Below are 15,755 nucleotides of genomic sequence, written 5' to 3'. Positions count from 1 at the left end.
TTATTATCCTCTCCCAAATTAAAACCCTACAATGGCTTCTTATTGTTTAAGTACTGTGGCCTAAGTTTTCCATCACCACACTGGCCATTCAGCTTTAGACAGGCACTAAGTTGTTTCTGCTGTCCAGAATGTTCCCTTAATGTTCCCTCCACCCCATCTCTGGCCTAATTAAAGCCCATTCTTCCTTCAAATCTCAGCTGAATCTTTGCAGAAATTCTCCCTGACTCCATTGATTGGATCAATACTGCCTGATTAGATGTTCTCCTAACATCACACGTAATTCTTTCACAAGTATTTCTCTCATTGATTAGATGATAAGTTTCAGAAAAGGGCAGAGTTTGTAACTTTCATGCTTGTTTTTTTGTTGGTGTTCATCATTGTACTCCTGTGTCTAGCACAATGCCAGACTAACATAGATTCTCAACAAATATTTGTCAAATCTTGTGCAATTTTTTCCAAATTGCATTCTCCTATCTTTTCCAAATTGGATTCTCCTACCTTTTGACTCTGGAACTCATCCTCCTGTTGATAGCTTTGTCTGACCTTTCATGCCTGAGCTGTACACTGCCTCTTAAGTTTTGACCCTTACCTTGCCGACATCTTTTTATAAGGGTACAAAGTTTTCAGCTGCTTTTGGCAAACATTCTGTAAATTTCAGCTTGGCCGCATGACCCCACATTTCACTGGATGGCCCTCACCTGTATTAATGTATGAATCGAGATGCATATAATGTCCAATTCAACTTCACACATAAAGACTAATGTCTATAGCTACACCAACAACTACAACATATCTGTTTGGAACACTTATAGCCAACAGTGTTTTTTTTCTTTTTTTTTTCTTTTGGCAGTACCATGTGGCTTGCAGCATCTCAGTTCTTCAACTGGGCCACAGCAATGAAAATGTAAAGTCCTAACTACAGGGCTGCCAGGGAATTCCCTACTATTTCCTATTACCTTTTAAATGTATTTTATATGTTCTTTTTTCTTTATGTTTTTACTTATTCATTGTTCTAAAAATTTATCCTTTATAATACAAGTTTCAAAGTTTAGATAAATTGTAAGTTTTTTGAAATAAATTACTGAATTAGTGCTACAATGAAAATATGCCACTGCCTTTCTTAAAAAGTTATTTAACAGATTTTTATCTCAACAATAAAATCAATTGTTGGTAAACTGACTTTTGAAAAATATTTTTTTGGTTTTGTAAGAAAGAATTACTATAGTTAGGTGAATTTGTTTGTCTCATACAGCGATGGCTCTAAAGTAGCTATCTGGGTACGGCAGTAGGGAATGACACAAACGTTTAGGAATGTGATGGGAGTTTGGGTGAAAGATACATGCTTCTAGGAATTTGCTTTCTATTTTTATAGCCAAGTCTATCTCTGTATCAAAGTTCTAGTATATATTGTCGTGTCCCATGTTTTTGTCTTGTATCTTTGCCCTCAGACAGTTGGGGACAGTGGCCTTGACTTATTTTCTAGTCTTGATGCTGCATTCTAATTCCCATATCAAGGTTTCTCTTACATGCTGTTGGCACCAGGACCTTAAATGTTTATCTACTGCCTTTTCCTCGTGTCAGTTCCTTCAGAGAACAGATAATGCTCATTGACTGTGACTTTATTCTGTGGCTTACAGACTATTTCCACTCTTGTCTATTGCTTGGACATCCTTTTTTGCAACTGCCTACATGTTTATTTAGTATTTCTGAGCCTGTGAGGCTCTGAGTCTTGGTCAATTCTATTTTGGGCCATCCTCTGATGAAATGAATACCTCATAAGCTATCTAGCTCAAGGAACTGGGCTATCATGCACGTGTCTGGTTCAGACAAGTTAAATAATCTATTTGTTCACTCATAAGCATTTATTTGGTAGGTTAGGAGATGTTCTTATATTTGTCAGTTCCTGTGGTTATAAAGTCAAGGAAGTCATGATCTTTTTCCTTAAGGAATTTAGAGCCCGCAGGAGAAACAGCTCAACTCCACCATACTACTATGTGTCAGGAACTATGACCAGGGAATGTACAGGGTTGAGGGAAGCACAAAGGAAAGGGCATTTGTATCAACTTGGGGAATAGCGAGTGTAAGGAAAGACTTGCTTGTGATTATTTTTGAAGTGTTTTTAAATACAAGTAGGCATTGGCTAAAGGGAGAAATCGGAGAAAGGAATTTCCAAGCAGAAGAAACTGTCGACTCAGCACAGAGGTGACCATGTCTTCTAGGCTCCTGCCTGCCTTTGATCTCAACATTTCAGCAATGTGAAATGTTTCACCACATTTCATCAATATACAACTTTGTTTTATGTGTTTCTCTTTACAGACACCTTATTTAAAATAGCTTGTTGATTCACCAACATTGAACTCATAGCTAATAGCACTTGTAACTCATATCTGATTCAAGCTTATCTAAAGCATGTATTTTTTCTGTAAGGCACGTCACAACCTTCTTGCACTTAGGAACATAACGCAGTCCTTCAGCATTGGAGGCTATTTAAATCAGTGAAATCATTTAAAAAAGTGAAAAACATGGCACTTAATAAACTGCAAAAAGGACACCTATTTACAGTATGAGATGAAACAAGAAGGCAGAACATTGTCTTGTTTAGCTTCAGCTAGAAACATGTGTGTTGGGCAACTCAAAATTTTCACTGCTTTGTGAATTACCTCCAATGGCCATAAAGATGCTACTAGTATTGATTTTGGGGTTACAAATAAACTGTTGCATAGTAAGTGAATTTGCAAATATGGAATCGTGAATAAGAAGGATTGACTACATCACCAACACAGTGGCTTGGGAAGCTGCAAAATCTCAGAAGCCAAATAGGCAAACGGCTGTATCAGGCTCTGAGAGTATGCGTGACCATACCTCCTGGGACTAAAACACCTTAGCACAGAAAATGATAAAATGAGGAAGTAAATATAGATACAGAAAAATTTAAACTTTCTTATCTGGCTCCAACATATTTTACCTACAGCTCTTTTTATCTTGCCTTTGGCAGAGGCAAAGGGAAAAGGTAGACTATGGTTTTGATTTCAGGTATGTTGTGATTATTTTCTGAGTGACCTGATCCACAGAATTACCCAGTTCTTCAAAAAATTCTATTTGATTAACCCTACTGGTGGCTCAGATGGTAAAGCGTCTGCCTATAATGCAGGAGACCCGGGTTCTATCCCTGGGTCAGAAAGATCCTCTGGAGAAGGAAATGGCAACCCACTCCAGTACTCTTGCCTGCAAAATGCAATGGACAGAGCAGCATGGTAGGCTACAGTCCACAGGGTTGCAAAGAGTTGGACACGACTGAGTGACTTCACTTTCACTGCTTATAAGGTGTTTACTAATTTGAACAATAAGGCTTCATGTAGCTGGAATCAAATAGTTCTGACTTAATTTTTAAAAATACATGACCTTCTTTGCTTTGTTCTGTGTTCAATAGTTTCATTTAATCATGTTTTACCAGGCAATAGTATGGGTCCTTGCCTAATTGTACTATAGGGCTTAAAATGCTTTTATTTTGTTCTTAAAGTGAATATATACAGAAGAAAAGATATACAGATCTTTGGAAAAAAAGATGAGATGCATTTGGGGCATGACCCTATCCAACTCTGGGGATAGGTCTGTCTGGGGTAATGAATTCATCAACTATTTGATCTCAAATATCATTTCTCACCCCAGGCATCTTTTGCTGGACTGCGTGTGTGTGTGTGTGTGTGTGTGTGTGTGTGTGTGTAGTGTGTTAAGTCCCTTTAGTTGTGTCTGATTCTTTGTGACCCTGTGGAACTGTAGCCCACCAGGCTCCTCATCCATGGGATTCTCCAGGCAAGAATACTGGAGTGGACTGCCATGCCCTCCTCCAGGGGATCTTCTCAACTCAGGGATCAAACCTGTGTCTGTCTCCTGCATTGGCAGGCAGGCAGGTTCTTTGCCACTAGCACCACCTGGGAAGCCTTTGGTGGACTGTAGATGTTACTAAAGAAGATTAAGAGGGAAACCTTATCTGTCAACCTTAAATGTTTCCCAAGACTGAATAATGTTTGAAGACAAAGTGGTACAACAGAGGATATAAAAGAGTAATTCATATTTATGCAATCTTTTAATTATCATTTGCTACCAAAATATTTGCTTGCTACGGTGAATACACAGTCTGTTTTTATTATTCTTCCACTTGAATCCTTTGACAAATTTGCAACAACAAGAATTTAAATAAGTATCTTGTTGGTGAAGGAGAAACCCACCACTTCCTAATGGAGGAAAAGGAATTTTAATACTACATAAGGGCACAAAGGTCTGTCTAGTCAAGGCCATGGTTTTTCCAGTGGTCATGTATGGATGTGAGAGTTGGACTGTGAAGAAAGCTGAGAGCCAAAGAATTGATGCTTTTGAACTGCGGTGTTGGAGAAGACTCTTGAGAGTCCTTTGGACTGCAAGGAGATCCAACCAGTCCATCCTGAAGGAGACTAGTCTGGGGTGTTCATTGGAAGAACTGATGCTGAGGCTGAAACTCCAATACTTTGGCCACCTCATGCGAAGAGTTGACTAATTGGAAAAGACTCTGATGCTGGGAGGGATTGGGGGCAGGAGGAGAAGGGGACGACAGAGGATAAGATGGCTGGATGGCATCACCAACTCAATGCACATGAGTTTGAGTGAACTCCAGGAGTTGGTGATGGACAGGGAGGCCTGGCGTGCTGCAATTCATGGGGTTGCAAAGAGTCAGACACGACGGAGTGACTGAACTGAACTGAAGGGCAGGAAAGCAAAATTAAAACAAAGCCAGGTAACACTGAGACTGAGAAAATTTTGATTTGTCTGGGTAGCCATTCCTGGGCAATTTGATACCAAAAAGGATTTTCTTTTAACTGGACATCCTGGGCAATGACACTGAGGAAATTCCTTACATCTTTGGTTTGGCTCTACAAAACTGATTAACAGTGATTCTGTGCGTCCCTTAAAAGTATAAGATAATGGAGGATAATGTTAAATGTTTCCACTTTTGTGATTTGGTATCTAAAAATGCATCTTTGTGAAATTTCTTAGATTCTTCTTCTAAGCATGATCTCATCATAGAATGATTTGCTTCTGGTTCACTGAAGTGTCATATAGCAAGCTGACTTTTTTTGTTTAAGAAATAGGAATTTCTTTTTTCTTAAAAAATATTAAAATTTATGTATTTATTTTAGGCTGTGCTGGGTCTCTGCTGCTGGGCGGGCTTTCCACTGCAGTGGCTTTTCCTGTGGCTGTACAGGCTCTAGGGTACGCAGGCTTCAGTACTTGTGGCTCCCAGGCTCTAGCGCACAGACTCAGTAGTTGTGGTGCAGAGGCTTAGTTGCTCCATGACGTGTGGGATTTTCCTGGATCAGGAACTGAACCTGTGTCTCCTGCCTTGGCAGGCAGATTCTTTACCACTGAGCCACCAGAGAAGCCTGCAAATTGACTTTTGAGGAAGACTTACCCCATAGTTAGCATTGGTTGTACAGGTTGTGAGACTGAACAGATTTAAACCCCATTCCTGATAAAATGTTAGTTGCTCAGTCATGTCCGATTCTGCAACCCTATGGACTATAGCCCACCAGGCTCCTTTGTCCATGGAGTTCTCCAGGTGAGAATATTGGAGAGGGTTGCCATTTCTTTCTTCAGGGGATCTTCCTGACCCAGGGATTGAACCCAGGTCTCCTGCATTGGAGGCACACTCTTTACTGTCTGAGCCACCAGGGAAGCCTGATAAAGAGCATATCTTTATTGCTGATTCGCAGATGGGATCTTTTCCTTCTAAAAACCTTTAGTTTATATTTACTCACATTAAACTCTGATTCCTGATGGATGTTTATGAATATGTTGTCTATATACATGCCTTAAAGTACTGCTCTGATCTTTACTTCCCCTCCCAGAAAATGAATTATTTATAATCATTTTCATAAAGAGATAATCAGGTAAAGAGCTTTTTTAAAGGTGGCAAAACTAAAAAGCAAATTAGTTTTATGATTTCAAAGAATTAGCTGACTATTCATTTATTATAATGTTTTCAGACTACTTTAGAACTCTCAAAGGAAGAATAATGGGCCAGTACAGAACTATAAGGTTTCCTTTATGGACAGAGTAAGCCATTTAATCTTGATGGACTCAAATTGTTCTTGATTTTCTGCCATGGCTATCCATCACAGAAATAGTACTTGTGATTAATAGCATTTTTTCTACTAACCAAAGTATTTATAATGTGTATCTGGAAGATATTCCAAGATGGAGGATAACATTAAAATTTTTTAAAAGTTCAACAACTGAAAAAAATCAATCAATATCAGTTGGGGAGAAAAGCTATAAAGGTATTTTTAGGAGAGAGAGAGATAAATTTTTAGATTTTCCTTAATTTTAAGGAGACTGTGAAAGAAAAAAAAACTTTAAGTGACTTGATGGGGAATATTTTTTACCATTTTAGAATGAAAATTATACCAGGAATTTACTTACAAATGTATATGTTCAAAATATGTAGAAGATCTGCAAATTAAATAGATCATTATAAATGTTCTATTTAACTAGTGTTAAATAGAACCCATTTATTTTCTGCCATCAAGCTGAAAATTCTAGAATTGTGGTGGCGGCAATGTAGAGAGAGTACTACAATCCTAAAAAAACAATGTCATCCAAAAATAGAGTCTAAGTTTTAGTAATTACAAGGAGTCACATTTCCTCCCATCATATATAGACCCATGAGGTAAAAGCAAAACTGAGAAGCGAGGGCATGTGCTAAATTGATCCTAAAGTAGACTTGCAAATAGACTAGCTTTGGAGAATATTCTTACAAAAACTGTCAGCCTGGAAAAATTTGTCAGGTGTATACATGTGCAAAAGGCTAACCAAAATGACATTATCACTGTATAGAGCATATGTCCATTCATTCGTTAACTCAATTATGCAATTATTTATTCTATCAACAAATAGTTATTGAGTTTCAATAGGTAGATGAGTACCAGGGTCAAGCACATAGGAAATGACTTCTGCCCTCATGGAGGAAAAGAGAACTGGCCTTTGTTGAGAGCAAACGATGGCCAGGTGTTTTACATGTCTTATACCAGCTGGATGAGGGGGATATTTTTATCACTGCTGCTTCTCCGTCTGAGGAAGCTGAGCCTTACAGGGGTTAAGTAGGCTTCTCAAGGTCATTGAGATAGTAAGTGGCAGAGTCAGACGTCCAAACCCAGGTTGTCTCCGAAGTCCACGACACTATGGTGCCTGGAATCCAGCAGGAGAGACAGAAACATCCACATGCAGCTATAACACAGATCATGACTTGCTCTGGGAGCACAGAGAAGGGAGCTATTCATTCTGTAGTGTCCAGGTCACCTCTGGGAAGGCTTCAGAGAGAAGTTGTATTTGAGTTGAAACTTGAAGGTAAATGCGGGACGGCGTTTTAGGAAGACACACAAAAGGGCACTGCAGGTTGAAGAGAGTGTACCGTTCCACAGGGCTGGAAACACTGTTTCTCACACTTGTATTCATACCACAGTTTTGAATTTTAGAATCTTCAGCAGCATACTTGAACAATAGTGTGGCCATCAATCAGTACAACAAAATGAGACTCATGGGCTTTGGAATTAGGATACAGGCTTTCAATATAGACTCAGCCACTTTCCAGTTGTGCGAACTTTGGAAGATCATTTAAGCCTTGTTTGATTAAGTGGGAATAATCATCATCAGGTTATTTTAAGGAGAGTATGAGTTGATGCATATACAGTGCTTAGCTTAGTATACATAGACATGGTATGCACTCACTAAATTGGGTGTTATGAGTACTATATCACAATGGTATCTGAGGACATCTATTGCTGTTGTTCAGTTGCCAAGTCATGTCCAACTCCTCATGACCCCATGCTGCAGTGTAGCATGCCAGGCCTCCCTGTCCCTCACCATCTCCTGGATTTTGTCCAAGTTCACATCCACTGGCCTCCCCAGTGGCTCAGATGGTAAAGAGGATATCTATAAGAGCATTCAATTATTACACTATTCTCTTAATTTTAGCACCATGCTGACTCAGCTCTCCTATATCCTCACAAGGCAGTTTCATTAATATTCTCTTTCTGTCCTGCTGGTTTGCTGCTTGGTTAGGCCTCTTCTACTCTCAACAGATAGAGTCTTGTTTATACTGCCTTGCAGAACCCATTTGACTTAATGTACAATTTGGCAGATATCACAGGATAATGTGTGTGTTTAGGTTTAGCAAAAATATATTAACATTTACCCATTTACCATCGCAGCACATATGGCAAAGGGTACACAGTGTGCCCTAGCCTAGTGGCTGAGCACCAGCTGGACAGAGGACGCTGCTTTTGGGGTAGGGGGTGCTGAATAGGGGAAGGAAGGAGAGTGGTAGAAGACAGTCAGGTTATGGTCAGACTGGGAAAGAACTTGAATACCTTGCTGGAGAGTTTGGTCTCCATGCTGCAGAAAAGCCAGGGAGAAAAATGAAACCAGATATATAGACTGAAATATATCATTCCCATCCCCACTCCTGCAATTTCTGTGTTGAAGCCCTAACTCTCAGTGTAACTCTATTTGGAAACAGATCTTTCAGGAAGGTGGTTCAAGTTAAATGAGGTCATAATGGTGGGGTTCTAATATAACAGGACTGATGTCCTTATAAGATGATGAAGAGACACCAGAGCTCCTGCTACCATGTGAGAATGCACTGAGAAAGTGACCATCTATTGCAGAAGCTGGGAATGAGGCCTCATCAGAAACCAACTCTGGAGGCACCCTGAGCTCAGGCTTCCAGCCTCCACAACTGTGAGAAAATAAGATTCTGTTATTTAAGCCACCTGTTCTGTGGTATTTTGTTATGGCAACCCTGGCAGACGAATACAGTAAGAAAGCAGCATAAAAGGACTTGGGTTTTAGGAAGATAACTAGTTTAGCATGGAGGATATTACTTGATTGGTCAACTCTATACATTCTTTGAAACGCAGTTCCTTTGGGAAGAGTTCTTGAATCCTTAAGCTTGACTTTGATGTCCTTCAATGTATTCCTATAGTTCTACGTGTGTATCTCTATCATAATAATGTATTATGTGCATAATCTATCATAATAATGCATTATTTAATTGGTATTCTCCCACACCAGATTATAAATTCCTGGAAGTCAGAGAATACATCTTTATATTCCCGGCATCTACGATAGTACTTGGCACGTGACAGGTTCTCAGTAGATATCTGGGTATTAATTAATAAATAATAGAAGAACCTGAGGCAAGGAAATCAGTTCTAAGACTACTAATAGTCCGTTAACAGAAAATTCACGTGTAACTCCTCAAATTGTCTTAAATTGTTTGACAAAAAAATGATAAAAATTGGAAATAGTTTGCCTTTAATATTTTACTTCTAATCTCTTCCAAAAATGAAATCAAAATATGCTGAAGAGGTGGAATTTTAATGATTTTCGCCTCACTGAAAATTAAGTTCTCTTCCCCCTCATTAAGTTCTAGTATAAATATACGTATATAGTATCCCCAGGAGAGAAGAAAATGCTGACTATTTCTAATCACTTAATTTGTTTGGAGGCATCACCAAGAGTCCACAAAGGGAACTAATGTGATCAGCTAACTCAAATGATTGTTCTGTAATTTATGTAGAATTCCCAATAAGTCTTTTGGAGTTTGCCAATAGATTCAGTGATTAAAGACATTGGTCAGACAAATCCTCTATCTTTGCTTTTATAGTACAGGAACAGTTACAGGAATGGAATCTCCCCATTAACCAAACAAAATGTTTCTATAAATCACTGTACTAATTATTGAGTTAAAGTCTGTGCCTACAACAAGAAAAGCAACAAGGGAGGTTGCCAAGAAGAGACATGTTCAGTTGATTTGACAACACCAATGTGCTGAATTGTGGCCTTTAATCAAAATGGTTCGAGATGACAGACTCATTCCTCTGATCATTTAATTTTGACCTATTAAGATAGTTGGTTCATCAAAGAGTCAAACAGGACTGAGTGACACAGCGCAGCACAGCAAGACAGTCAATTCTCTTCACTTTTTCCTGTTCTTACACTATTTCTCTTCTTACAACTTTGTATATGATTTAGGGCCTTATTGGATGGAAACTATGTGAATCCATTTTTCCCCACTTCCCTCTGATTGCATTGTTCTTATACATCCTTGGGCTTTTGCAGAGACTGAGAACTGCCCAAGTTTAAAAGAATTTCTTAATCTTCAATTAAAGTTCTAATAAAGATTCTTCAATGCCCAAGCTGATATACCAGAAGCAGAAAATTTCTATATATGTATATTAAAAAAAAGAATATTGGGATGATTTAGAAAATAATGGAGAAGGGCATGGCAACACGCTCCAGTATTCTTGCCTGGAGAACTCCATGAACAGAGGAGCCTGGCAGGCTATAGTCCATGGGGTCAAAAAGAGTCAGACATGACTGAGCAACTAAAACACACACAGAAAATAATAATGAAATTTTAATGAAAATCAAATAATTTTCTGAAATATTGGCCTACCTTTTGGAGATACTTTTTTTTCTCCTCGGATTCCTGAATCTTTAGGGTTTCAGCAGTGACATCTCTACTCTCTAAAGAAAACAGTCAAATTCAATCTGAAATAATTTATCATGATTTTACAATAATGTTGATAAAAATTAAAGGTTAAAAGGTAATACATAGAGTAGGAAGGTAACATAAATATGTACTGTCTTGAAACTTTATGAACCAGATTCATAAATAACTGGAGACTGAATTAATTAGCTCTGATCGCAAGGAAGCTTTAATTTCTTTAGAAGAGGAGTAGCCTGAGTCCAGAGATAAGAAAATGTCTCTAAACAGAACAAACTTGTAGTATTAGATATTACAGTTCCTATTCAAAGTGTTACAGGAATTTAGGCATTTTCCTCTGGATAAATGAATTGGTCCCTGAGGCAGGGTCCTGGTATGCTTTCATAAAGTTATGCCAAAGTATGAAGTTGTATCCTTATACTTATTATCTGTATTTAAAAAAATTTTTTTAAAAATTCTTAGATTTTTTTTTTAAAGAATCTAGGAATCAGGATGTTGAAAGGCATAAAACTTTGTACTTACTGCTTTCCTCAAGGAAAAAAGGCTGGAAGTAAGTTTTCTCTAAAAAATACAAAAGGGAAGTAAAGAGATATCTGGAAAACCCATAGCATTAAAGGTATTTAAGTTTTCTATACCTATAAAAATTGCAGTTTCCCCATCTTAAGCCTTACATGTCAGGGAACTTGTTTCCTAATATTGACTCTGCCTTCAACCTTCTCTAGGGCTTTCATGTTTGAACTCAATTGTAAACGACTGTCTTTCATATTCTTTCAGCCAACATTTGCCCAGACTATTCTACACTGTTTAGACAAATAGATGTCATAACCCAGGTGATATTTTCAGATGTGCTTTTAGATATAACAAAGACACCACCAATCATTTTGGGGTGGAAAAATTGCAGAGACGATTTTAAAATTATTTGTATAGAGGTTTAGATATTTGAAAGGTTCTTTAGAACTAGGTTCAGCAGTTTCTCCTGGGCGGGGCTCTAGTATCTTCCCCGTGGGTTACAGAGGAGCTACTCACCCGGTGCACTGCTCCTGGAAGGCCGCGCCACCGGCAGACGCTGGCTGCTACCTCTGGACAGCACCAGCTGAGATTCGTTGTGGGGGTACATTGACGCCCCAATCCAGAACTGCTTGGCCAAGTTGGCATCGCGATCCGAAGAGCCGGTGAACACTAGCAATCCTTGGGGAAAAGCTTCACAGGACTCCTCTGGGCTGCTAAGACTGCTGCTGGGCCTCGTTTCCATGGCAACTCAGGACGCTTCTCCAAGCTCCTTTGCCGGTCTCTCAGCCCCGCCCCGCCCTCACCGCGGAAACCCGCCAAGTTGGCAAGCGCCACGGCCGGAAGCCCTTGGTTTGCTCGGTAGATGATGGGGTCTGGCGCGCGCTTGTGGGTCACCTGAATCCCATTTCTGCAGTGATCACAGGCTTTGGGACCTGTCCAAGTCTTGGGGTGCAAATAGGAGTCAAAGCATCCACTTTGGGGCGTCTTGTCCTGTTGGAGTCAGTGGGGGAGCACTTCAGCTTTTTCATCCTTAGCCTCCTTCCTCGTATCCCCGCCACACCAGCTTCCTTTACCCCAAATAAAGCTTTCAGTTCCTTAGTTCCACCGCCCCAAACCCTTTTCCACACCAGATTGCTGTAGCGCAGCACCCTCTATGGGGAGGTTCTGGGCCTGCATTGGTTGATGAATTCAACAGGGCAGCTAACATCGTAGCCTATGGTAGCTAGAGGTCGGAACGGGGCTGATAGGTACCCACGTGTATACTTTTTTACACATTTCCCCCCTGAATCTGTAAGGCCAATCTTACGGAAAGAAGCTTGATTTAGATTGTCAGTCCCACTAAAAGCTGCTTTTACGGCAAGTGTTGTAAATGATTACTTAAATATATCGGATAAGTGTGATGAAAAATACACTATGAACATTTTTGTTAATATGTTTCTACAAAAATGTTTACAAATGTTATGTGTGTAGCTTTCCCCAGCGATCTGGTTAATCTAGGAACAATTTAACTCTTTCAGCGATAGGAAAGTTGTAATTACTGTGGGAGGAATTGAGATGGAAATCATAAAACCAATTAAGGAAAGGACATGAACGTATTGGTAATAACCACAATTTCGTTTCCTTATGACACTATTCTTTCAAGATATTAATACAGTCTCTCACAAAAATACAGTTCAAAAGTAGATAATTACAAATCTATACAATGACAGCTAAGGAAAAAAATTCTATTCTCCGATATATCTGAACATTTTTTGGTTCAGAGACTGAAGGAATATTGAAAAATCATATATATATATATACACATATAAAATATACATCGTATATTTAGCACCTAAAATGTTGACTTCTCTCTTGGTTAAGCTATTGATAAATAAGCAATGGGCAATAGCAGCAAATTCCAATCCTCCTCGCCAAGCCCCCCACATTGATATATACATGCAGCTCATTTGGATGAATTCCCAAATCTTTTTACCTGGCCGTGTGGTTAGTGATTGGTATTATTAGCAATCAGCTAACTACACTGCCTAGTAACTAGACTCACAGGAAAAAGGTTTACATTTATTACAAACTGTGTCTCAGGTTGGTGCTCCATACGTTGCAATAGGCAAGGTACTAGTTCAGTAGTAGCTCACTTGGTGTCTTGGTGAATACCCTACTAAATAATGAGAGGATGAGCTGGTTGGATGGCATCACCGACTCGATGGACACGTTTGAGAAAGCTCTGGGAGTTGGTGATGGACAGGGAAGCCTGGCATGCCAGCAGTCCATGGGGTCACAAAAAGTCCGACACGACTGAGCGACTGAACTAAATAATGAAAAACAGGCACAAACAGCATTAAACGCTACGTGGGGGCTCCACCCAGCAGTTAAAAAGTCTTAAGGCCATTCAACACCACGGATTTCGCTTTGTTTACATGGGATTGCACCGTTTTGCTTTTAGTCCTAGAGATGGCTAACACTTTAACAGTATCTAGAAGCAGCAGCTTGAAGGAGTTTGCAAGGGGGTTACTAGCAAGCTGACAACGTGCTCCGCCAGCAGCGCTAAACGCTGACGCATCAGATCTCGAAGCCCTGGGCACTCTACTCGAACGCTTGAGGTCGGCGGTTAGCCGCCGAGGGTGGCGTCTTCCTGCCGGCAGGGCGGCGGGTGATGCTGTGCCTTGTTTTGATGGCAGTGGAACTAGTGATTGTAAGCATGAGAGTACAATCAGCTAATTACACTGCCTACAAACCGAGCACCGGGCGCCCGCGGGCTCGCTCTCAGACGGTTCGCAGCGCCGACGCGGTGTCCCAGAGCAGGCGGGCGGGAGGGATCAGGCCCGCCGCGACCCCACATTTCCCCGGGGGCGACACCCGACAGTGCCGGGGCGCGAGGCCCAGGATGCGGGTCCCCAGAGGACGCCTCCGGGCCGCCCCCCAGCGACTCTCGCTCGGCCCGTGGGGCTGCGCGGGGCCCCCGCCGGACGTGCCGCGCACGCTCGGCGAGGCCGGCGGGCGGCGCTCCAGCGGGAACCTGCCGCCCGAGGGTTCGGCCCCCACCCCAGGCCCAGGTGACTCCCGGGGGTGCCCGGCCGGCTGGCCCCACCTGGGCCACCAAGCCCCCGACCCCGCGTCCCTGGCCAGCGGTCTCCCCGCCTCCCGGGGCTCTGCCTCTCAGGTTCCCTTCCTTCCCTTCCCTTTCCCCTCCGCTCTCCTCGGGCCGGCTCCCACCTCCCTCAGCCGGGCCGGGTCAGCCCCAGGAAACTTCTCTTCAGGTCTGGGCCCCAACCCTTCGAGCCGGCTCTTTCGACCTCGTGTGCCCCGCCGCTCCGAGTGGCCAAGTGACCGTGGCCGTGGCCGACCAACCGCCCTCAGAACCCCGCGGGTGGAGGGGGCGGGGCAGGCGCGAGGGGGGCCGGGTGGGGGAGGGGCGGGGAGGGGCGGTGGGGGGAGGGGCGGGGTGGGGGCGGGGAGGACGCCGCCTGAAGGGGCGGGGGGCGGGCGCCTGTCGGGACGAGGCCCCGGACGAGGAGGCAAGGATCTTGGGAAGTTGTTTTTCTTCATCTATCGGGAGGGACGAAGAGCTCCTTCTCTCCGATCCCCTCTCCAAAAAACCCCAGGCCCTCCCGCCAGTTTTCAAAACCCATCCCCGTCAGGGAAAACAGCTCGCTGGAGTATCAGCTGGTTGGCTCCAGTTTTCTGTAACATGCCGGAGGAGTGCCTCTGAGGTCCCGTCTGCCCTCTTGTGTTCCCGTTGGGTGCTCTCCCATTGTCGGAGGGCCATTCAGTGGGGGTGGGAGCCAGATCTTCTTTTAGTCAAGAGAGGGAGCCGGCCAGCTCGTTAGTTAGATGGGAGTGTGGGCCTCTTAAGGTCGAGGCCAAAGTTTCGCACCCTCTAGGTCAGCTTTGGTGCTTTAGTCGCTAAGTTGCGTCCAACTCTTGCGACCTCATGGACAGAGGAGCCTGACAGGCTACAGTCCATGCGATTCTCCAGGCATGAATACTGGAGTGGGTTGCCATTTCCTTCTCCAGGGGATCTTCCCAACCCAGGAATCTAGCCCGGGTCAACTTTAGGCAAAACTATTCCTACTTCTGGTACATTGTTTATTTCAATCCCTGCTGTATGTTTAGCCCCTAGGGTCGTTCCACCCTCTCTATGTACAACCTAGATGGTAACACAAAATGAACACACATTATTTACTATACAAGACAGTGCCTAGTAAATGTCCAGGGCGGGTAGAAATATAAGTGAGCGGGGTGGGGCATGGAGGAGAACTATAAGTAGGTCCTAGAAGTAAGCGTCGTTTCGGACGTTCACGGTGAGGGCTGTGGAAGAAAGACAGTGTTTTGTGACCAGTTGCATTGTCTTATTCTCTCAGTTCCACATTTGAGGATGTACATGTGTTTATGTGTGCATTTGGAGTAGATTGAGCAAAGAGGAGAGTGAGGATTTCTGGGAGACCTCTACTAATAATTCTTTCCCTTAGTTACTCCTTCCCTTTGTTTTCTTCAGTGCATGAATCAGGAGAGAATAAAGAACACTGTTTGATTACACACCTTCTAGGGCTCAACTGGAAGTAGCCCTCCCTTTGATCTTTATGCACCCAGGATGGAGTACTCATTATTGACCCAAATATCTTAATTCTAAATGATTGTCCGCAAAGGAAAACTCCCCAGCTATAGGCTGATTCCCTGCCCAGCAAGTGGTCTCACAGATGCCACT

General features: G+C 42.2%; 2 protein-coding genes across 4 annotated transcripts in view; one reads left to right on the top strand and one right to left on the bottom strand.

Annotated features, from left to right (window-relative positions):
* Positions 1-15,755, bottom strand: part of HOATZ (HOATZ cilia and flagella associated protein) — a 39,275-nt gene that overhangs the window by 22,518 nt on the left and 1,002 nt on the right. The window contains exons 1-4 of one of the 3 annotated variants that reach the window (XM_019975773.2): positions 14,264-14,394; positions 11,570-12,043; positions 11,066-11,104; positions 10,493-10,563 (exon numbers count right to left, since the gene is read on the bottom strand). In XM_019975773.2, coding sequence (XP_019831332.1) covers positions 10,493-10,563; positions 11,066-11,104; positions 11,570-11,795 — 336 coding nt within the window. In that variant the 5' untranslated portion in view covers positions 11,796-12,043; positions 14,264-14,394. Of the gene's footprint in view, positions 1-10,492; positions 10,564-11,065; positions 11,105-11,569; positions 12,044-14,263; positions 14,397-15,755 lie in introns of those variants that run through there. The other 2 variants (XM_019975772.2, XM_070803391.1) reach the window with 2 other exon arrangements.
* The window catches only part of BTG4 (BTG anti-proliferation factor 4), a 35,690-nt gene continuing 28,535 nt past the window's right edge, over positions 8,601-15,755 (top strand). The window contains exon 1 of the mRNA XM_019975854.2: positions 8,601-8,772. The gene's annotated coding sequence lies outside the window, so the exon portion shown is untranslated. The remainder of the gene's footprint in view (positions 8,773-15,755) is intronic.

This window comes from Bos indicus, chromosome 15, assembly GCF_029378745.1.
Source record: "Bos indicus isolate NIAB-ARS_2022 breed Sahiwal x Tharparkar chromosome 15, NIAB-ARS_B.indTharparkar_mat_pri_1.0, whole genome shotgun sequence".
NCBI classification, from domain to species: domain Eukaryota; kingdom Metazoa; phylum Chordata; class Mammalia; order Artiodactyla; family Bovidae; genus Bos; species Bos indicus.
The sequence above is the reverse complement of the archived record's forward strand: the minus strand, read 5'-3'. Positions and strand labels throughout refer to the sequence as shown.